Below are 24,243 nucleotides of genomic sequence, written 5' to 3'. Positions count from 1 at the left end.
TAAACACAATATTACTCCACATTAAAGGTTTCTCTCACTTACCACATTGAACCTAGGGAATTTATCACATCAAACATTATATTAGCACTTTGCCAACACTGTTTAGGGTAACTTTGTCAACCTTTAAGTCACATAAATAGCAGTTAAATACATATATGTCAGGTATTCTCTCTATGCTGCGTGTGTTTAAGTCACATAAATAGCAGTTAAATACATATATGTCAGGTATTCTCTCTATGCTGCGTGTGTTTAAGTCACATAAATAGCAGTTAAATACATATATGTCAGGTATTCTCTCTATGCTGCGTGTGTTTAAGTCACATAAATAGCAGTTAAATACATATATGTCAGGTATTCTCTCTATGCTGCGTGTGTTTAAGTCACATAAATAGCAGTTAAATACATATATGTCAGGTATTCTCTCTATGCTGCGTGTGTTTAAGTCACATAAATAGCAGTTAAATACATATATGTCAGGTATTCTCTCTATGCTGCGTGTGTTTAAGTCACATAAATAGCAGTTAAATACATATATGTCAGGTATTCTCTCTATGCTGCGTGTGTTTAAGTCACATAAATAGCAGTTAAATACATATATGTCAGGTATTCTCTCCATGCTGCGTGTGTTTAAGTCACATAAATAGCAGTTAAATACATATATGTCAGGTATTCTCTCTATGCTGCGTGTGTTTAAGTCACATAAATAGCAGTTAAATACATATATGTCAGGTATTCTCTCTATGCTGCGTGTGTTTTAAGTCACATAAATAGCAGTTAAATACATATATGTCAGGTATTCTCTCTATGCAGCGTGTGTTTAAGTCACATAAATAGCAGTTAAATACATATATGTCAGGTATTCTCTCTATGCTGCGTGTGTTTAAGTCACATAAATAGCAGTTAAATACATATATGTCAGGTATTCTCTCTATGCTGCGTGTGTTTAAGTCACATAAATAGCAGTTAAATACATATATGTCAGGTATTCTCTCTATGCTGCGTGTGTTTAAGTCACATAAATAGCAGTTAAATACATATATGTCAGGTATTCTCTCTATGCTGCGTGTGTTTAAGTCACATAAATAGCAGTTAAATACATATATGTCAGGTATTCTCTCTATGCTGCGTGTGTTTAAGTCACATAAATAGCAGTTAAATACATATATGTCAGGTATTCTCTCTATGCTGCGTGTGTTTAAGTCACATAAATAGCAGTTAAATACATATATGTCAGGTATTCTCTCTATGCTGCGTGTGTTTAAGTCACATAAATAGCAGTTAAATACATATATGTCAGGTATTCTCTCTATGCTGCGTGTGTTTAAGTCACATAAATAGCAGTTAAATACATATATGTCAGGTATTCTCTCTATGCTGCGTGTGTTTAAGTCACATAAATAGCAGTTAAATACATATATGTCAGGTATTCTCTCTATGCTGCGTGTGTTTAAGTCACATAAATAGCAGTTAAATACATATATGTCAGGTATTCTCTCTATGCTGCGTGTGTTTAAGTCACATAAATAGCAGTTAAATACATATATGTCAGGTATTCTCTCTATGCTGCGTGTGTTTAAGTCACATAAATAGCAGTTAAATACATATATGTCAGGTATTCTCTCTATGCAGCGTGTGTTTAAGTCACATAAATAGCAGTTAAATACATATATGTCAGGTATTCTCTCTATGCTGCGTGTGTTTAAGTCACATAAATAGCAGTTAAATACATATATGTCAGGTATTCTCTCTATGCTGCGTGTGTTTAAGTCAAATAAATAGCAGTTAAATACATATATGTCAGGTATTCTCTCTATGCTGCGTGTGTTTAAGTCACATAAATAGCAGTTAAATACATATATGTCAGTGTGTTTTCTACAATAATATCTTTTGCGAAGGTCCGCCGCCATTTTGTAGCACGGCGACATCTCAAACAAAGGTCTTGCCAAACAATGATTTTAACTCGACATTTCACATCTACAGTCCGACACAAACCACGTCACGATTGTCATAAAACGTTCCGATTCGTGAAAATAAACATTTTTGTGATTTTGATGGAGTAGCAGGTCAATAATTACACGCAGCTCTTCTATCATCTTCCGACATCTGTCCGGCGAGGAGGCGGAAGTACCCTTCCTCATAGAAGTCCGGCGGAAGTACCTTTCCTCATAGAAGTCCGGCGGAAGTACCTTTCCTCATAGAAGTCCGGTGGAAGTACCTTTCCTCATAGAAGTCCGGCGGAAGCACTAAAAATCAGAGTTCTAGATCGGTCTTGAACTTTAATCCAATAGTAGAAAAAACTAAGAAAAGATTTAACCAATGGCTACAGAGAGATTTATCCTTAAAAGGCAGAACCTTGCTTTCCAAAGCAGAAGGTATCTCCAGGCTTACGTATGCGGCTATTTCTTTAGATGTTAAAGGCCTACTGAAATGAATTTTTTTTATTTAAACGGGGATAGCAGATCTATTCTATGTGTCATACTTGATCATTTCGCGATATTGCCATATTTTTGCTGAAAGGATTTAGTATAGAACAACGACGATAAAGATTGCAACTTTGGGTATCTGATAAAAAAAAGGCTTGCCCCTACCGGAAGTAGCGTGACGTAGTCAGTTGAACATATACGCAAGGTTCCCTGTTGTTTACAATGATGGCCGCATGAAGTGAGAGAGATTCGGACCGAGAAAGCGACAATTTCCCCATTAATTTGAGCGAGGATGAAAGATTTGTGGATGAGTAAAGTGCAAGTGAAGGACTAGTGCGGAGTTGAAGCTATTCAGATAGGGAAGATGCTGTGAGAGCCAGGGGTGACCTGATATTCAGCTGGGAATGACTACAACAGTAAATAAACACAAGACATATATACACTCTATTAGCCACAACACAACCAGGCTTATATTTAATATGCCACAAATTAATCCTGCATAAAAACACCTGCGTGTTTGTTATGCTAGCTCCTAGCTCCTCTGCTAGCTCCTAGCTCCATAGAACACGCCAATACAATTCAAACACCTGATCAACACACACAATCACTCAGCCCAAAAGACCGTTTACCTAACCCAAGGTTCATAAAGCTTATATATTTTTAAAAAGTTACGTACGTGACGCGCACATACGGTCAAGTTATCGAATGTTTAGCAGCCAAGGCTGCATACTCACGGTACCTGATATTCAGCTGGGAATGACTACAACAGTAAATAAACACAAGACATATATATACTCTACTAGCCACAACACAACCAGGCTTATATTTAATATGCCACAAATTAATCCTGCATAATAACACCTGCGTGTTTGTTATGCTAGCTCCTAGCTCCTCTGCTAGCTCCTAGCTCCATAGAACACGCCAATACAATTCAAACATTTGATCAACACACACAATCACTCAGCCCAAAAGACCGTTCACCTAACCCAAGGTTCATAAAGCTTATATATTTTTAAAAAGTTACGTACGTGACGCGCACGTACGGTACGGTACGTGTTATGCTAGCTCCTAGCTCCTCTGCTAGCTCCTAGCTCCATAGAACACGCCAATACAATTCAAACACATGATCAACACACACAACCACTCAGCCCAAAAGACCGTTCACCTAACCCAAGGTTCATGAAGCTTATATATTTTAAAAAAGTTACGTACATACGCAAAAAAAAGCCAAAGCTGCATACTCACAGTAGCACGTCTGCGTCTTTGTCATCCAAATCAAAGTCATCCTGGTAAGAGTCTGTGTTGTCCCAGTTCTCTACAGGCGTCTGTGTATCCAAATCAAAAGTCCTCCTGGTTAGAGTCTCTGTTATCCGAGTTCTTCCATCTTGACTGCATCTTTCGGGAATGTAAACAAAGAAGCGCCGGCTGTGTACTGTTGTGGCTGACTACGTTCGAAAAATACGTCCATTTCGCACCGACAACTTTCTTCTTTGCTTGCACGGCTTCCTTCTCCATAATGCAATGAACATGATTGTTGTGTATTGAGCTGTATGTTTTGTCTGCATGGTTACACCCAGTGACCACCAGGGGGAGTGCCAGGTGGGTTCATATATGTTGGGTTGAACTTCCGTTCGGTGTGTGGCAATAAAGCTGTCTAACGTCTACACCAGCTCCCGACTCGGCTCTCGTGATTACATAGATAAGGTGAAATAGGAGGATGACTGTTAGTGTTACATACTAACAGTCAGTATACAATAATTGGCGACGAGCACGGATGCGCCTGCCGACGGATTAAGAGGCGGGTGGCGGCGAATCCGCGGAGTTCATCGACGGCTAGCGTTAGCTTAGCTTTGTTAGCATTAGCTCCGCATAGCAGCGGGGGTACGACTCACGTCGGGACGACCTGCGAGCATGGCGGGCATCCTGGGACAGATGGACGCCTTTGATGAGTCGACGGAGCAGTGGTCGACATACGTGGAGAGGTTTGAGCACTTCGTGGCAGCAAATGGACTGAATGAGGGGAGGAAGCTGCCGGTGTTTTTCAGCGTGATGGGACCGGCGACGTACGGTCTACTGCGCAGCCTCATCGCCCCAGAGAAGCCGGGCACGAAAACGTATGATGAGGTAGTGACATTGTTGCAAGCACATTTCTCCCCAAAGCCCATAGTGATAGCGGAGAGATATAGATTTCATAAGAGAGATCAGGGGGAGGGGGAAACTATTACACAGTATGTAACAGATCTAAAAAAAATTTATCAGAGCACTGTGAATTTGGAGCTTACCTGCAGGATGCACTAAGAGACAGGTTAGTGTGTGGGTTGAACAGTGAGTCGATTAAAAAGAGGCTGTTAACAGAGAAGGATTTAACATACCAAAGAGCAGTTGAACTAGCAGTTTCAATAGAAACAGTGGCACGTGAATCTCAACAGCTCAGTAGCTCACAGAAGGTGAACGCTGTCTCTCTCTCCTTGCCACCGGGCCGTAAATGCACTCGTTGTGGTAGAGTAAATCACAAAATGGAGGAATGTTTTTACAAGGACCAGTCCTGCCACAATTGTGGAAAAAGGGGGCACATAGCTCGTATGTGCAGGGAGGATAAAGGGGGACCGAAGACAACACATGTTTTTGGGGTTAAAAAGGGACAGAAAATGAAAGGAAAATTCAAAAAGAGGGCCGATCAGGTAGAGGCGGAGACTAAGCCCAGCGACCCAGAGACAACAGATTCAGATGGGGTGGGAGGCTTACATGTAGTGGAGGTAGAAAAAAGCGTTAAACATGATAGCGCTGCGTCAGCGATTATCTGGGTTAGACCCAAAGTGGAGGGACAAACTATAGAAATGGAGTTAGACACAGGTGCGGCAGTGTCGATCATTTCAGAAAAAGTATACAATGCTAAATTTAGCCAGTTACGCCTCCGTACCACCAACCTACTGTTGAGATCGTATACAGGGCAGGTTATGACACCCTTGGGGGTAATAAAAGTAGACGTGCGTCTCAACAAACAACGGGCACGTCTCCCCCTGTATGTGGTTAAGGGTGACGCTCTCTCTCTTTTTGGACGAGAATGGTTGCGAAAAGTAAAGTTAGATTGGACAATGATTAAAACTATTCGAGCTACACATCCCATACAGGAAGACCGCACAATGGCGACAGTACTAGACAGCCATGCCAGGGTGTTCCAAGAAGGTCTAGGTACACTAAAGGGCTTTGAGGTGGCGTTAACCCTCAAGCCGGTGCATCAACCGAAGTTCTTCCAAGCACGGGCGGTGCCGTATGCACTTCGGCCGAAGGTGGAGGAGGAATTAGAGCGTTTGGAACAGGGGGGCGTACTGTCTCCAGTACAGTTTAGTGAATGGGCTACTCCAATTGTACCCATTTTAAAAAAAAATGGGAAAGTACGTATATGCGGAGATTTTAAAGTGACCTTGAATCCCGCGCTTTGTGCTGAACACTACCCCATTCTGAGGATAGAAGATCTTTTCGCATCGCTAGCAGGGGGGCAGCGTTTCAGCAAATTAGATCTGGCGAACGCATATTTACAGGTGCCGGTTCAGGAAAACTCCCGTAAATATCTGACCATTACCACGCAGAAGGGAATGTTTTGCTATAACCGTCTTCCCTTCGGGATCACCTCTGCGCCGTCAATCTTTCAGCGAGTCATGGACCAAGTGTTGCAGGGCCTCCCCAACGTCCATTGTTTCCTGGACGACATTTTGGTGACTGGGGAGAACGATGCAGATCACCTAAAAAACTTAGATGCAGTGTTGGGCCGATTGGGAAAATTCGGTTTGCGAGTACAGAAGGAGAAATGTGAATTCTTCAAGAGTTCATTAGAATATTTGGGGCATGTCATTGATAAAAAAGGGCTACATAAGTCCCCAGAGAAGCTTAAGGCCATAGCGGAGGCCCCAGCCCCCATTAATGTGAGTCAGCTCCGTTCTTTTTTGGGCCTGATAAACTATTATGGGCGTTTTGTTAAAAACATGGCAACCATGCTCAGCCCGTTACATGAGCTGTTGCACACCGGAGTGGCATGGAAGTGGTCACCAGAGTGCGAGAAAGCCTTTAAGGCAGCAAAAGACCATTTGCAATCAGAACAGGTGCTAACGCATTATGACCCCAGGTTGCCCCTGCGGATAGCGTGTGACGCGTCGCCGTATGGGGTGGGCGCGGTACTTTCGCACGTGATGCCCGGTGGTGAGGAGAGACCCATAGCCTTTGCCTCTAGGACACTCAGCAAGGCAGAGCAAAATTATGCTCAGATTGAAAGGGAGGCGCTGGGAATTATTTTTGGGGTACGTAAATTCCACGCCTATTTGTACGGGTGCCATTTTACACTACTCACAGATCACAGACCGCTGACAAGTATATTGAGTCCCAGTAAGGCGACGCCACCTATGGCGGCCGCACGACTGCAGCGGTGGGCGTTAGTGTTAGCGGCACACAACTACACAATCCAATACAGGAAAGCAGCAGATCATGGGAATGCAGATGGTCTCTCACGGTTGCCACTGCAGGTAGCGCATGGGGAAAAGCCAGATGCAGTAGATAGGGTGACAGTACATCACCTTGAGACACTCCCAGTGGACAGTGAAGATATTAGGAAGGGAACTAAATATGACCCAGTGCTCTCTAGGGTAGTAGATATGGTAGTTTCAGGCCAGTTTGTTGGAACAGTTGGGCAGAAGGACGCGTTGGCACCCTTCTACATGCGACGAGACGAACTGACGGTGATCCAGGGGTGTTTGCTATGGGGCAGTAGAGTGGTGGTGCCTCCAGCGTTGAGACCGCAGCTTCTGAAGGAACTACATGCCGGGCACCCAGGCATGGTCAAGATGAAGGCCATTGCACGGAGCCATGTCTGGTGGCCGGGGTTAGACGCCCAGATTGAACAGCAGGCCAGGACATGCTCTACGTGTCAACGGAACCAAAAGAACCCGGCGCTCTCCCCACTACACACCTGGCCGTGGCCGGGATCTCCATGGCAACGGATCCATGTGGACTTTGCGGGGCCGTTCGAAGGACACATGTTCTTGGTGGTGGTAGATGCGTACTCTAAGTGGCCGGAAGTACAGGTGATGAAAACGACGACGACGGAGAAGACTGTACAGGCCCTGAGGAGTATGTTTGCCCGCAACGGAGTACCAGAGACACTGGTTAGTGACAATGGGCCACAATTCACAGCGGCAGAGTTCGGGGCATTTCTCCGGGCAAACGGAGTGAAGCACAAAAGGTCAGCGCCGTTTCACCCCGCCACGAACGGTCAAGCAGAGCGTTTTGTGCAGACGCTGAAGCGTTCATTGAAAGCGTCTAGGGGAACATTTACGCTGCAACATCGAGTGGAGGCATTTTTACTCAGCTACAGGAATGCGCCTCACATGACGACGAGTGAGTCTCCGGCTATGCTCTTCCTGCGCCGTCGGCTCCGCTCTCGCTTGGACCTTGTGAAGCCGAACGTGTCGGCTACGGTGGAGCTGGCGCAGGAGGGCCAACGAGAACGCAGAGATCTGGTGGCTAAGGACAGACGGTTTGCAGTGGGGGAGGCCGTGCTGGTGCGTGATTATCGACGGGGGGAGGAGAAGTGGATGCCTGGACTGGTGGCATCACAAGAGGGACCGGTATCCTACTCCGTGGATGTGGGGGCAGGCGCACTCTGGAGACGTCACACAGAGCAGATGAGAGCCGGTGACCGTGGGCTTTTGGTTCCCACTGGTCCAGAGCAACCAGCTGTGCCGAGTGAACTGACAATTGGGGCCCAGCCGGTTGCTCCCCCCCCTTCTCCGGCAAGAGGGGATGCTCTGGGAACCGGGACAGTCGCCCCCGAGCCAGGAGGGTCACCCAGACGGAGAGCGGATGTTGGCGCGCCAGGCCGGAGGTATCCACTCCGGGTTACCAGAGCTCCAGACCGCCTTAATCTCTGAACTGGGGGCGTGGGTTGTTAGAGAGTCATGTCACGTTTTGGGGCAGAATAATCCCCGTTGACTGACTCCGAGGTTCGGGGGTAGTCTACCCCCCGGCCTCAGTAAGCAGGTATGTGTTTAAGTTTGAGTTCCCTATTTACAATAGCCCCCTAAGTGGGTATTTCAATGTATTTTATGGTTACACCGCCGATTCGCACAAAGCATCATTTTGCACATAACACACGTTCTAAGTGCTTATGGCCTAGTCTGTTTTTATAGGCTGGGGTTAATAGGGGTGGTTTTAGGTGGGTGCGAATCTGAATAAGTGGGGAGGGATGTTGTGTATTGAGCTGTATGTTTTGTCTGCATGGTTACACCCAGTGACCACTAGGGGGAGTGCCAGGTGGGTTCATATATGTTGGGTTGAACTTCCGTTCGGTGTGTGGCAATAAAGCTGTCTAACGTCTACACCAGCTCCCGACTCGGCTCTCGTGATTACATAGATAAGGTGAAATAGGAGGATGACTGTTAGTGTTACATACTAACAGTCAGTATACAATAATGATTGAAACAGATTCACGAACACAGATGTCCAGAATACTGTGGAATTATGAAATGAAAACAGAGCTTTTTCGTATCGGCTTCAATGTGGAAGGCATACCCGTGTTCGCCGGGCAACGTCACACGCATACGTCATCCTCAGAGGCGTTTCGAACCGGAAGTTTAGCGGCAAATTTAAAATGTCACTTTATAAGTTAACCCGGCCGTATTGGCATGTGTTATAATGTTAAGATTTCATCATTGATATATAAACTATCAGACTGCGTGGTCGGTAGTAGTGGGTTTCAGTAGGCCTTTAACCAAAAAATATGTAAAACTATTGACAAAATACTTGTTGACTTTGTTTGGAAAAACAAAATTCATTATATTAAGAAATCTGTTATAATGAACAATTATAATCAGGGTGGTCTAAACTTTCTGGATTTCACTCCACTAAACAACACCTTCAAGATTAATTGGATACGACACTATTTGAAAGACCCTACCTCAATTTGGAACTTCATTTCTCATCATGTATTTTCTAACCTTGGAGGCCTAAAATTTTTGCTATTGTGTAACTACAGCATTGATAGGATTCCTGTTGCTCTTTCAAACTTCCACAAACAAGCCCTTCTGGCATGCTCTCTTATATACAAGCACCATTTCTCACCTACCAAATACTTCATTTGGAACAATAAAGATATATGTTACAAAAGGAAATCTCTTTTCCTCAACAATTGGTTCAACAATGATATTATTTTAGTGAGTCAGCTTTTCAATAAGGAAGGTCAACTTTTTAATTACCAAGAATTTCTCAACCACTTTAAGGTCCCTGTAACTCCCAAACAATTTGCCATTGTATTTGATGCCATTCCAACGGGTGTTGTTATGTTGTACAGGGCTTACTCATCTCCTCTTTCTGCTGTAAAAATTGTGAATGATCCACTTGACACTCCTGTGGGGAAACTTTGCTTTGATCAGAAAAATAACAGAAAAATCCGCAGCTTATTCCAAAATGATTGTGTGTCTGTCTCCTATGTAATTGCGCTCTGGAATAATATTGTGAATGACATCTGCTGGGTCAAAACATGGTCCCTTCCTAACAGGTATTTACTTACCAACAAAGTCAAAGAGATATCTTTTAAAATCATTCATCGTTATTACCCTGTAAAGACTGTGATGGTTAGATACAAGAAGGACATTGATGTTACCTGCACCTTATGTAACATGCATCCAGAGACTGTTTACCACCTGTTTTGGACTTGTGAAAGCACTCGATCACTATGGCAGGCATCTGTCGCTTCATCCTGGACAATATTCACGACACATTTGTGCTTTAATTTTAAAGATGTGATATTTGGTTTTACACTATATGAACAAAAATTTGAAAAGGAATTTTACCTTTGCAACCTCATTATACTATTGGCTAAGTTTTATATTCATAAATGTAAGTTTCTCAGTACCCGACCTGTCTTTTGTGCCTTTAAAAAAGAGTTAGAACTGTACATTAAGACACTCTCTACCTCTAGCAACCAGAAAGCTGTGAAGACGATTATGCTGTGTTCCAAATTTGAGTTGTTTACTGAAATTGAGTGCACTTTGTTTATATTATATATATGTTTTTTTTGCATTCTATTTTAGTTACTTTGAATTTATAACCCCCTGGCGCTGCTTTTTATTCTTTTTGTACTGTTTTGTACTACTTTTGTACTTATTTGATTGTTGAAATGTTGAAATGTATAAATAAAACTTTAAAAAAAAAAAAAAGTACCTTTCCTCATAGAAGTCCGGCGGAAGTACCTTTCCTCATAGAAGTCCGGCGGAAGTACCCTTCCTCATAGAAGTCCGGCGGAAGTACCCTTCCTCATAGAAGTCCGGCGGAAGTACCTTTCCTCATAGAAGTCCGGCGGAAGTACCTTTCCTCATAGAAGTCCGGCGGAAGTACCTTTCCTCATAGAAGTCCGGCGGAAGTACCCTTCCTCATAGAAGTCCGGCGGAAGTACCTTTCCTCATAGAAGTCCGGCGGAAGTACCTTTCCTCATAGAAGTCCGGCGGAAGTACCTTTCCTCATAGAAGTCCGCTAACACTTTGGTTCCGCCCTCCCGTTTCCCAGTATTAATGTTTTGTTTCACACCAAATATTGCAATAATTACTCCCGGTCCTCACAAAAATATTAATATATATTTTTAAAAGTCTTTGAAAAATTAAATACTACACAATGACCATCAGTAATCAACATCAATTATCAGAACTGAAATGGTGTTTTTTTGATTGATTGATTGATTGATTGATTGAAACTTTTATTAGTAGGTTGCACAGTACAGTACATATTCCGTACAATTGACCACTAAATGGTAACACCCCAATAAGTTTTTCAACTTGTTTAAGTCGGGGTCCACTTAAATTGATTCATGATACAGATATATACTATCATCATAATACAGCCATCACACAAGATAATCATCAGAGTATATACATTGAATTATTTACATTATTTACAATCCAGGGTGTGGGATGTGGAGGGGGCGGGGGGGGGGGGTAAGTTTGGTTGATATCAACACTTCAGTCATCAACAATTGTCTGAGAAATGGACTTTGAAACAGTGTACGTCTCACTTGGTAGGATATGTACAGCGAGCAGTGAACATAGTGAGCTCAGTAAGCATAAGAACAAGTATATACATTTGATTATTTACAATCCGGGGAGGTGGGATGTGGTGGGGGGAGGGTGTTAGTCTAGGGTTGTATTCAGGGACGTGCACATGATTATAGAGGGGCAGGGGCTCAAAGTCAGAAAAGGGCAGGAATTTTTGTTTTGGTCCTTTACACAATATAGAAATTAATGTAAAATTAAATTTGCTAATAGGAAGCTCTAACTACTTAGCTGTGTGTCCTCTGTAGGTAAAAGTGATTGCCATTTCTTTTGTGTCAACAAATGATGGTCATAATGAGTTAATTCACATTATCATAGGCGTGGAAGACATGAAAAGCAACAAAACACTGGTTTATTATTAGGCTATTTATTGTTTAAGATAAGCACTTTAATATTGAACATTGAACAGTGCAACATGAACTTTGAAAAAAAATACTAAAATTAATACCCAAATGGAAAAAACTTCAATGTGAAAATCTGTCCTTCTTCCCTTAACTTGATGAAAACACCATCAAGTTGTAACTTATGGTCTATCTCACTTAATGCTCAGACTAAACAACTGAAACGCAATACAGGGCCAAAAATATGGACCAGGGGCCAGTAGAGGGCAGTATATCCTTTCTTTTTTTGCCATTGTGCTGCAGGCATAATCAACATGAATCAAGTTTAAATACAGATGGCAATATTCCCAACAGATAACCTACATCTTATATCCCCAGAATGCTGAAATTATTATTATTATTAATAATAATAATAATAATTATTATTATTATTATCATTATCATTGTTCTTCTTCTTCTTATTGTTATTATTATCATTATTATTATTATTATTTTGTTAACCCACACAGTAATAGCAAAGTCACAATAACCTTATATCTAAAACTCTACTGTGAGAGAAATGTGATCCGCCGTAAACACAGTGCATTTTATTTTGAAAATTAACCCGGTATTTATTTTGTATTTTGTACATTACTTCCTGTCCCGCACGATCCGCTCTGCTCTGTGCGGACTTGATGTGGCGTGCTCAATTGATGCGGCGTGCTCCGACGTCCGGCAAAAAGAGAAGCTGACACATTGAATCATAGAATAATACAGCGTTTTTCTGCAATATGACCCAAATTAGATGCTGAATAAGTGGACGGCGACTAGACCAGAACTCACAGCTTCAAGTTGCTCCACTGTCACGTCTCAGGGGCGCAGTTGGCTCTCTCTCCTCTCACTTACTCACCCGCAGATCGAGGAAAGGCTAAACGTTTAAAAGTTTAGAGCTGTCCACATTTAGGGAAGATTTAATCCCCTCCTCGATCTGCAGGCTGCAGTCAGGAGTTACTCTCTTGAACCGCGAAAGCAAGCCGGTTTCCAAACGAATAAAGACCAACTTCGATATTGTACATTATAACAAGTCGATGATTAAAATAGTCATGCAAGTAACAGCCAATCAGCGTCAGTGCAGTCCGGGGTAAACTGCAGCGTGGAGGACAAAGTGATTGTTGCCGTTTGCGACTCCCGGAGCTTTATATATAATGACGTTGGAGAATCTGCCGGATCTCCGCCACCAGATGGCGCCCGCGGGGGTTAAACCTTTAGCCCCTCCTCGATGACAGCTGCACGTGCTCTCTCTGGCGGAAGCGGCAGGCTCAAACAAGCCGCTATTACAAGAAAACGTGGAGTTTTTGTACCGCTGTTTTTTTGTTTTTCTTTTTCTTTTACATCCCTGACAGGAATTTATTAATGTTGTTTAAAGGAAAAAAAACAACACACACACAGGCAGAGGGCACTTTTTAAGACGAGGCAAAAAAGGGCAGGGGCTCAGGCACCCATAGGGCCCTATGTGTGCACGTGCCTGGTTGTATTGATTGATTGAAACTTTTATTAGTAGACTGCACAGTACAGTACATATTCCGTACAATTGACCACTAAATGGTAACACCCCAATAAGTTTTTCAACTTGTTTAAGTCCGGGTCCACTTCAATTGATTCATGATACAGATATGGGTTAGGGTTAGGGTTAGGGTTATAGGGATGATAGTATATACTATCATCATAATACAGTCATCACACAAGATAATCATCAGAGTATATACATTTAATTTTTTACATTATTTACAATCCGGGGTGTGGGATGTGGAGGGGGGGGGGGGTTAGGTTTGGTTGTTATCAACACTTCAGTCATCAACAATTGCATCATCAGAGAAATGGATATTGGAACAGTGTAGGACTGACTTGGTAGGATATGTAGAGCGAGTAGTGGACATAGAGAGAGAGAGAGAGAGAGAGAGAGAGTGTGTAGGTCTCACTTGGTAGGATATGTACAGCGAGTAGTGGACATAGAGAGAGAGAGAGAGAGAGAGAGAGAGAGAGAGAGAGAGAGAGAGAGAGAGAGAGAGAGAGAGAGAGAGAGAGAGAGAGAGTGTAGGTCTCACTTGGTAGGGTATGTACAGCAAGTAGTGGGCATAGAGAGAGAGAGAGAGAGAGAGAGAGAGAGAGAGAGAGAGAGTGTAGGTCTCACTTGGTAGGATATGTACAGCAAGTAGTGGGCATAGAGAGAGAGAGAGAGAGAGAGAGAGTGTAGGTCTCACTTGGTAGGATATGTACAGCAAGTAGTGGGCATAGAGAGAGAGAGAGAGAGAGAGAGAGAGAGTGTAGGTCTCACTTGGTAGGATATGTACAGCGAGTAGTGGACATAGAGAGAGAGAGAGAGAGAGAGAGAGAGAGAGAGAGAGAGAGAGAGAGAGAGAGAGAGAGAGAGAGAGAGAGAGAGAGTGTAGGTCTCACTTGGTAGGATATGTACAGCGAGTAGTGGACATAGAGAGAGAGAGAGAGAGAGAGAGAGTGTAGGACTGACTTGGTAGGATATGTACAGCGAGTAGTGGGCATAGAGAGAGAGAGAGAGAGAGTGTGTAGGACTGACTTGGTAGGATATGTACAGCGAGTAGTGGACATAGAGAGAGAGAGAGCGAGAGAGAGAGAGTGTAGGACTGACTTGGTAGGATATGTACAGCGAGTAGTGGACATAGAGAGAGAGAAAGAGAGAGAGAGATCAGAAAGCATAAGAACAAGTATATACATTTGATTATTTACATTTGATTATTTACAATCCGGGGAGGGTGGGATGTGGAAGGAGGGTGTTAGTTAAGGGTTGAAGTTGCCTGGAGGTGTTCTTTTATTGCGGTTTGGAAGGAGGATAGAGATGCCCTTTCTTTTACACCTGTTGGGAGTGCATTCCACATTGATGTGGCATAGAAGGAGAATGAGTTAAGACCTTTGTTAGTTCGTAATCTGGGTTTAACGTGGTTAGTGGAGCTCCCCCTGGTGTTGTGGTTATGGCGGTCATTTACGTTAAGGAAGTAGTTTGACATGTACTTCGGTATCAGGGAGGTGTAGCGGATTTTATAGACTAGGCTCAGTGCAAGTTGTTTAACTCTGTCCTCCACCTTGAGCCAGCCCACTTTAGAGAAGTGGGTAGGAGTGAGGTGGGATCTGGGGTGGGAGGGTCTAGAAGTAACCTGACTAGCTTGTTCTGAGATGTTGGAGTTTAGATTTGAGGGTTTTGGAGGTGCTAGGGTACCAGGAGGTGCATGCGTAATGAAAAAGGGTTGAACGAGAGTTCCCGCCAGAATCCTCAAGGTGTTTTTGTTGACCAGAGAGGAGATTCTGTAAAGAAATCTTGTTCGTTGGTTGACCTTTTTGATGACCTTGGTTGCCATTTTATCACAGGAAAGGTTAGCCTCTAGAATGGAACCTAGGTAGGTGACCTCATCTTTCCTGGTGATAACAATGTCACCCACTTTTATAGTGAAGTCATTGACTTTCTTAAGATTGATTTTGGTCCCAAACAGGATGGATTGAGTTTTACCCAAGTGTATGGATAGCTTGTTGTCAGCGAGCCAGGTGCAAGTTCTACAGAGCTCAGCACTGAGGATTTTCTCCACTGTGACTTGTCCTTGCCGGACACCAGCAGGGCCAGAGTCATCCGCAAACAAGAACAATTCACAGTCGCATGCTGATGACATGTGGTTTATGTATATTAGGAACAGTAAAGGCCCCAATATACTGCCTTGGGGGACTCCACAGCTTACTGAGAGGGGGGGTACAGGACCAGTGGTCCCTACCACTAGGGGCGCTAGTGAGACTGGTCCTGATTGATTGATACTTTTATTAGTAGATCGCAAAGGAAGAGAATACATTATATGAAGGAGTACAGTTTACACAATACAGTACATATTCCTTACAATTGACCACTAAATGGTAACACCCGAATAAGTTTTTCAACTTGTTTAAGTCGGGGTCGACATTAATCAATTCATGGTGCTGGTCTGGTCAGTGCGGTCCATGAAATCTGCCTGTGGTCTTGACCAGTTACTAAAAGGTCCGTGGAGTAGTTGTTTTCTCGTCATGTTGGCAACACTGTGAAATAAATAAAGTTTAATAAAATGTTTTGATAATAGTTCATCAGTGACATATTATTCATCCTTAATATAAATCATGACTGTGATCAATCATCACTGTTAGTCGTAGTTTTATGAATCAACGATGAATCATACAAGTCCATGTCTTCACAAGAAGTTTAGGCTAAAACTGTATCAAATCTTGGGACTATCATGTCAAATGAATGAGGAGGAACGAGCTGAGCAAGAAAACCACAGTAAAGGGAAATACAAAAATAGGAATATTAATTGAAACAAAACTGTAACTGAAAGTGTTGAATCTTTATTCCGATTCAATCAGAGTTCCAAGGGTTTTTTCTTCATGAAATCTTGACAAACCCTCAGAAAGAATTAGTAAGTCAATTGTGGCCTGCTTACAAAAAAAAAAAACATTTTAGTTCAAGACAACATAAACAAATGACCAGTAAGTGGACATACACCACTTTCTTCATGTCAAATTAGCAGACGTGATTCTATTTATTGGAGATCAAGCTAAATACCATTTTGTCATGGAGGGCCCCTAGGCTATGTGGTCCCTTAGACTTATCATAAACCTTTCCCCCCCAATACAACGCTAATTAATTGTAGCTTTTTGAGTGATTAACAATAATACAATATTCAGACTACACTGTATTTGGCCAACACTTTAAACACACTACTCTCTTTTTTTATTATAATCTATATCTTTGTTTTTATTAACAGATTCTATTTATACCCCTTTCTTTTTCATTATGTTGTGGTCCTCCTTGGGCTAAATGTGGTATTTTGGCTGCTAGACTATATTCCACACTGCCACTGTGCAGCCATGCTTGACTAAAAAGACTTTCAAAACATTATAAAGCCAACCCTATAAAGTATTCTCATCTTTTTTTAGAAGGCTGACTATAGAACTTTATGGGCTTTTCTTTGGTGGGTGGACACAATATTACAGATATCAAACTCTAAAATTAGACAAGTCTTTACTAAGGTCTCTTTTCCTTAGAGATCAAAACAATTCCAAATAATTGAATGTGGTTTTGCGATTGAAGACAACACTAGTTCTTTCTGAGACATGGAATCAAAGGGAGCAGCACGGTGGCGCAGGGGTTAGTGCATGTGCCTCACAATACGAAGGTCCTTAGTAGTCCTGAGTTCACTCCCGGGCTCGGGATCTTTCTGTGTGGAGTTTGCATGTTCTCCCCGTGACTGCGTGGCTTCCCTCCGGGCGCTCCGGCTTCCTCCCACCTCCAAAGACATGCACCTGGGGATAGGCCCCTCCCACCTCCAAAGACATGCACCTGGGGATAGGCCCCTCCCACCTCCAAAGACAGGCACCTGGGGATAGGCCCCTCCCACCTCCAAAGACAGGCACCTGGGGATAGGCCCCTCCCACCTCCAAAGACATGCACCTGGGGATAGGCCCCTCCCACCTCCAAAGACAGGCACCTGGGGATAGGCCCCTCCCATCTCCAAAGACATGCACCTGGGGATAGGCCCCTCCCACCTCCAAAGACAGGCACCTGGGGATAGGCCCCTCCCACCTCCAAAGACATGCACCATGGGATAGGCCCCTCCCACCTCCAAAGACATGCACCTGGGGATAGGCCCCTCCCACCTCCAAAGGGGATAGTTTGATTGACAACACTAAATTGTCCCTAGTGTGTGAATGTGAGTGTTAATGTTGTCTGTCTGTGTTGGCCCTGTGATGAGGTAGTGACTTGTCCAGGGTGTACCCCGCCTTCCGCCCGAATGCAGCTGAGATAGGCTCCAGCACTCCCCGCAACCTGAAAAAAGGACAAGCGGTAGAAAATGGATGGATGGATGGAATCAAAGGGACATTTATTTGTCTGTGGGATGATGTACATTATTGGCTGTTCCCCAACCTGCCGATCTTTTCTGAAACTGATATTGTTTTGGGGATTTTAAGAAAGGAAAAACACAATAACTGTCATGTAGATTCTTTCAAATTCTTCATAACCTTCCATAGAATTCTGCAGTCTTCCCTTATCTATATATTGCATAAAGGTCTGAGGACATACATATAAAACAATATAAGAGGTGATTAATTCAAGACCCAACAAATGATTGATAAAGTCACACATCAAATTAAATGTGCTGGGAAAAAGGACACAAAGGACACGACTCGGATTTCGGAAGCCGGATACGAACCAACCCTCGGGTTGTTTTCATGGCTGCTCTACCATCTGAGCCACTCCACCCTGCTACTGTTCTGACCAGGACATTGGTGTTTGCTGAGCTGGTACTTGTACGAGAACCTTTCCTCACACGCACTGCAACTAAACACTTGCTCGCCTGTGTGTGTCCTCATGTGGACTACAAGGTTCCTTTGTACACAAAAGCGTTTGTTGCAGCTTGAGCAGGAATAGGGTTTTTCCCCAGTGTGCGTTCTCATGTGTAGTTTCAAATTGTGACTATGCGCACAACTTTTCCCACAGACCGAACAGGTGAAAGGGGTTTCCCCGGTGTGTGTTCGCATGTGCACTTTCAAGTTGTGGCTATGTGTACAACCTCTCCCGCAGATGGAACACCTAAAAGGTTTTTCTTCAGCGTGTGTCCTCATGTGTACTTTTAAATACCGGCCTTGTAGGAAATCTTTACCACACACTGAACAAGAACATTTCTTTTCTGCAGTGTGTGTTCTCATGTGTTCTTTCAACATAGTTTTTCGTGCAAAACCTTTACCACATTCTGAACACAAAAAAGGTTTATCTCCAGCGTGTACGCTCTGGTGTGTTTTCAAATCTTTCCTTTCACTAAAATCTTTGCCACAGATTGAACAGGAAAAGGTTTTCTCTCCAGTGTGTATTTTCATGTGTCTTTTCACACTACGACGGTATTTGAACGTTTTGTCACAGTGACAACATTTAAAGCGTGTCTGGCCATCTTTAGAGTCTTCATCATCAGAGTGTGACGTTGTGTCCTCACTATCTGATAGTGGAGCTAACAACTTGTCTGCTGGTGGTCTTCCACAGTGGTCTCCATCATCAGAGTGTGACCTTGATAAGAACTTGTCTGATGGTGGTCTTCCACAGTGGTCTCCATCATCAGAGTGTGACCTTGATAAGAACTTGTCTGATGGTGGTCTTCCACAGTGGTCTCCATCATCAGAGTCAGGAGAGTGTGACCTTGATAGTGGAGCTAACAACTTGTCTGCTGGTGGTCCTCCACAGTGGTCTCCATCATCAGAGTGTGACCTTGATAAGAACTTGTCTGATGGTGGTCTTCCACAGTGGTCTCCATCATCAGAGTCAGGAGAGTGTGACCTTGATAGTGGAGCTAACAACTTGTCTGCTGGTGGTCTTCCACAGTGGTCTCCATCATCAGAGTCAGGAGAGTGTGACCTTGATAGTGGAGCTAACAACTTGTCTGCTGGTGGTCTTCCACAGTGGTCTCCATCATCAGAGTCAGGAGAGTGTGACCTTGATAGTGGAGCTAACAACTTGTCTGATGGTGGTCTTCCACAGTGGTCTCCATCATCAGAGTGTGACCTTGATAAGAACTTGTCTGCTGGTGGTCTTCCACAGTGGTCTCCATCATCAGAGTCAGGAGAGTGTGACCTTGATAAGAACTTGTCTGCTGGTGGTCTTCCACAGTGGTCTCCATCATCTTCTCTTGTCATGTGAGGCTCCTCCTCACTTTCACCTTTGACCTCCTCATCTTCACTCTTCACAGGAACACCAGTCACTGGGAACTCCTGACTGATGCTGTGTTCCTCCTCTTCCTCTTTAATGTGAGGGGTCAATGGGTCCTCCTCTTCCTTTTTAACGTGAGGGGCCTCATCTTCCTCCTTAATGTGGGAGGGCTGTGGCTCCTCCTGCGCCATCCTGAAGCGCCACTTGTGTTGTTCAGGAAGAAGATGTTGGTCACAGACCCCTACAAAACACAAGAAGACCACGTTACAAACGTCTAGCGTTGCTCAGTCACATGAGGCACTCACTAGGTTTACATGTGCTAAAGAACATCTCTTCAGGAGGACCAACATGGGGAAAAACGACAGGAGGAGGACTTTTTACTGGGGATGGGCAATACAGCCTAAAATCTATATTGGGATTGATTATAGTATTGATAATAAAAGCATTTCACAAAGGCTTGTAATTTAGTTGCTGACATATGCATAAAATATTCCAGTTGTATTTTCTCAAAACTATGATTCATGTACTTGCTAATTTACTGTTAGTCTGTTTACTTTCTGTTGTAACATGTTTTTATCAACACTTCTGTCAAAATAAAAATAAGCATTTATTCTTTGGTTGTTTGAACACTTGACATTAGTTTTGGCTGATACTAAATATTTGGGTTAAATCCAGTACCAAGTAGTAGTGGTCATACCAACACTGATTTGTGTATCTCAATTAGGGCTGTGCGGTATAATAATAATAATAATAATGGATTAGATTTATATAGCGCTTTTCTAGACACTCAAAGCGCTTCACAGAGAAGTGAGAACCCATCATTCATATTTACAACTCATTCATTCATCATTCATTCTCCGGTGTGAGCGGCACCGGGGGCAAGGGTGAAGTGTCCTGCCCAAGGACACAACGGCAGCGATTTTGGATGGTAAGAGGCGGGGAGCGAACCTGCAACCCTCAGGTTTCTGGCACGGTTGCTCTACCCACTACGCCATACCGGTATACCGGTATTACAGTTAATACAGGTATATTTTAGACAAAGATATCTATTTGAGACAATACCGCCATACTGGTATTTTTGTTCCGGCTGCCTGGGGGCACATCCGGCACCTTAGCTGAAAAAGGGAAGGGACTGGCGCGTGTTGGCAGTCGCTACCGCACATTGCCAACACCAACCCCCGCATTGCCCGCACCGTCGCTACCGCACATTGCCAACACCAACCCCCGCATTGCCCGCACCGTCACTACCGCACATTGCCAACACCAACCCCCGCATTGCCAACACCAACCCCCGCATTGCCCGCACCGTCGCTACCGCACATTGCCAACACCAACCCCCGCATTGCCCGCACCGTCGCTACCGCGCATTGCCAACACCAACCCCCGCATTGCCCGCACCGTCGGTACCGTGCATTGCCAACACCAACCCCCGCATTGCCCGCACCGTCGCTACCGCGCATTGCCAACACCAACCCCCGCATTGCCCGCACCGTCGCTACCGCGCATTGCCAACACCAACCCCCGCATTGCCCGCACCGTCGCTACCGCACATTGCCAACACCAACCCCCGCATTGCCCGCACCGTCGCTACCGCGCATTGCCAACACCAACCCCCGCATTGCCCGCACCGTCGCTACCGCACATTGCCAACACCAACCCCCGCATTGCCCGCACCGTCGCTACCGCACATTGCCAACACCAACCCCCGCATTGCCCGCACCGTCGCTACCGCGCATTGCCAACACCAACCCCCGCATTGCCCGCACCGTCGCTACCGTGCATTGCCAACACCAACCCCCGCATTGCCCGCACCGTCGCTACCGCGCATTGCCAACACCAACCCCCGCATTGCCCGCACCGTCGCTACCGCACATTGCCAACACCAACCCCCGCATTGCCCGCACCGTCGCTACCGCGCATTGCCAACACCAACCCCCGCATTGCCCGCACCGTCGCTACCGCGCATTGCCAACACCAACCCCCGCATTGCCCGCACCGTCGCTACCGCACATTGCCAACACCAACCCCCGCATTGCCCGCACCGTCGCTACCGCGCATTGCCAACACCAACCCCCGCATTGCCCGCACCGTCGCTACCGCACATTGCCAACACCAACCCCCGCATTGCCCGCACCGTCGCTAACCCTCCTCTTTATTCATCACACAAGCCAGTGAAAAGATTAAAAAGCCTGTCAATGCTAACGCTAAGAAATTCAGTTGCACTCAGCTAAAAGCCTTGCCACTTGTCACTAGGCACCGCCTTTTAAAGGCACACACACACACACAAACTTCTCTCAATTGCATATGACACATAATTAAAGAAAACATTTAAGTAACGCATGAATGACTTTCCCGAGTTATGAATGGCATTATTATATTATTAGTACTGACATTTTTTGTAGTAACTATAATCAATTACATTTTACAAGTAGATTTCAGAGCACTGGTAGAAACAAGATTGTGGTGTTGAGTTAAAACTAAACACTTTTAAAATAGCGATATATATTGTATGTTGCGATGCGGCCTAAACATGCTAAGATATCAGTTTTGGTCCATATTCGCCAGTCCTAATCTCAAAATCACGTAACAATATCAAATCAATACTTACATTATTTGCTTTCCTTTGTTTACATTCAAAAGCTCTAGCTTCCGGTTAACGGCTAGCATATCCTCCTTGTAGGAAACATGGATCATGTGTCGCCATGGAGACGAGGATTGCTGACGTAGAAGTGGCTTAGCACTGTGAAGAGACGTTAGCTTGCTAGCTAGAATGCTACAGTGCGTTGAGGACACGTTTGTCGCCATCAGATTTGCGGACACAGCCAGAATGCATCAAACATTTATTATCACGACAGCATTACAAGCTTTATTGTTGCTTGGATTGATATCAATGATATCTTATATTGTCCGTATCCCACAACCCTAGTGTTTACAGCAGGGCTATATAACTGGCGGCCCGGGGGCCAAATTGGACCCTGGAATGACACCACACCGGCTCTCGTGTTCAGTTCAGAAGTTGAAGGACAAACATTTATTTAGCAGCAACAGACTAGAGTTGTATACGGAACTTGGACCGTGTATTTCAATACTTCAAAAACAAACACAAATATATATTATATATATTTTTGTCTTAATTACAACAACAAAATCTTCAACATCAGAATCAGGAGTACTTCATTAACCCCTGAGGGGAAATTAAAAACATCTGCTTCTTATTGCACTCACTGGACAATTTGACAAGATTCTAATCTAAATGAAGGCATTCAACTCAAAGAAGACTTTAGGATATTTAGTCTGCCCTATGCTAGGATCAGATGATATATAGTCTGCCCTATGCTAGGATCAGATGATATATAGTCTGCCCTATGCTAGGATCAGATGATATATAGTCTGCCCTATGCTAGGATCAGATGATATATAGTCTGCCCTATGCTAGGATCAGCTGATATATAGTCTGCCCTATGCTAGGATCAGATTATATATAGTCTGCCCTATGCTAGGATCAGCTGATATTTAGTCTGCCCTATGCTAGGATCAGCTGATATATAGTCTGCCCTATGCTAGGATCATCTGATATATAGTCTGCCCTATGCTAGGATCAGATGATATATAGTCTGCCCTATGCTAGGATCAGATGATATATAGTCTGCCCTATGCTAGGATCAGATGATATATAGTCTGCCCTATGCTAGGATCAGGTGATATATAGTCTGCCCTATGCTAGGATCAGATGATATATAGTCTGCCCTATGCTAGGATCAGATGATATATAGTCTGCCCTATGCTAGGATCAGCTGATATTTAGTCTGCCCTATGCTAGGATCAGATGATATATAGTCTGCCCTATGCTAGCATCAGATGATATATAGTCTGCCCTATGCTAGGATCAGATGATATATAGTCTGCCCTATGCTAGGATCAGATGATATATAGTCTGCCCTATGCTAGGATCAGATGATATATAGTCTGCCCTATGCTAGGATCAGCTGATATTTAGTCTGCCCTATGCTAGGATCAGATGATATATAGTCTGCCCTATGCTAGCATCAGATGATATATAGTCTGCCCTATGCTAGGATCAGCTGATATATAGTCTGCCCTATGCTAGGATCAGATGATATATAGTCTGCCCTATGCTAGGATCAGATGATATATAGTCTGCCCTATGCTAGGATCAGCTGATATATAGTCTGCCCTATGCTAGGATCAGCTGCTATATAGTCTGCCCTATGCTAGGATCAGCTGATATTTAGTCTGCCCTATGCTAGGATCAGCTGATATATAGTCTGCCCTATGCTAGGATCATCTGATATATAGTCTGCCCTATGCTAGGATCAGCTGCTATATAGTCTGCCCTATGCTAGGATCAGCTGATATTTAGTCTGCCCTATGCTAGGATCAGCTGATATATAGTCTGCCCTATGCTAGGATCATCTGATATATAGTCTGCCCTATGCTAGGATCAGCTGATATTTAGTCTGCCCTATGCTAGGATCAGCTGATATATAGTCTGCCCTATGCTAGGATCAGCTGATATATAGTCTGCCCTATGCTAGGATCAGCTGATATTTAGTCTGCCCTATGCTAGGATCAGATGATATATAATCTGCCCTATGCTAGGATCAGCTGATATTTAGTCTGCCCTATGCTAGGATCAGCTGATATTT

The 24,243-nt window shown here is 43.9% G+C and overlaps 2 protein-coding genes across 4 annotated transcripts in view; one reads left to right on the top strand and one right to left on the bottom strand.

Annotated features, from left to right (window-relative positions):
- The window catches only part of LOC133651244 (zinc finger protein OZF-like), a 42,548-nt gene that overhangs the window by 12,152 nt on the left and 6,153 nt on the right, over positions 1–24,243 (bottom strand). For 2 of the 3 annotated variants that reach the window (XM_062049299.1, XM_062049300.1), the window contains exon 2: positions 19,065–19,817. In XM_062049299.1, the coding sequence (XP_061905283.1) occupies positions 19,065–19,767 (703 nt within the window). In that variant the 5' untranslated portion in view covers positions 19,768–19,817. Of the gene's footprint in view, positions 1–17,521; positions 19,001–19,064; positions 19,818–24,243 lie in introns of those variants that run through there. The other variant, XM_062049301.1, reaches the window with a different exon arrangement.
- Positions 4,066–10,455, top strand: LOC133651243 (uncharacterized protein K02A2.6-like). Its single transcript, XM_062049298.1, has one exon. The coding sequence runs from the start codon at positions 4,940–4,942 to the stop codon at positions 8,342–8,344; it is 3,405 nt and encodes a 1,134-aa protein (XP_061905282.1). The 5' UTR covers positions 4,066–4,939; the 3' UTR covers positions 8,345–10,455.

Source organism: Entelurus aequoreus, linkage group LG05 (genome assembly GCF_033978785.1).
Source record: "Entelurus aequoreus isolate RoL-2023_Sb linkage group LG05, RoL_Eaeq_v1.1, whole genome shotgun sequence".
Classification (NCBI taxonomy): domain Eukaryota; kingdom Metazoa; phylum Chordata; class Actinopteri; order Syngnathiformes; family Syngnathidae; genus Entelurus; species Entelurus aequoreus.
The sequence above is the reverse complement of the archived record's forward strand: the minus strand, read 5'-3'. Positions and strand labels throughout refer to the sequence as shown.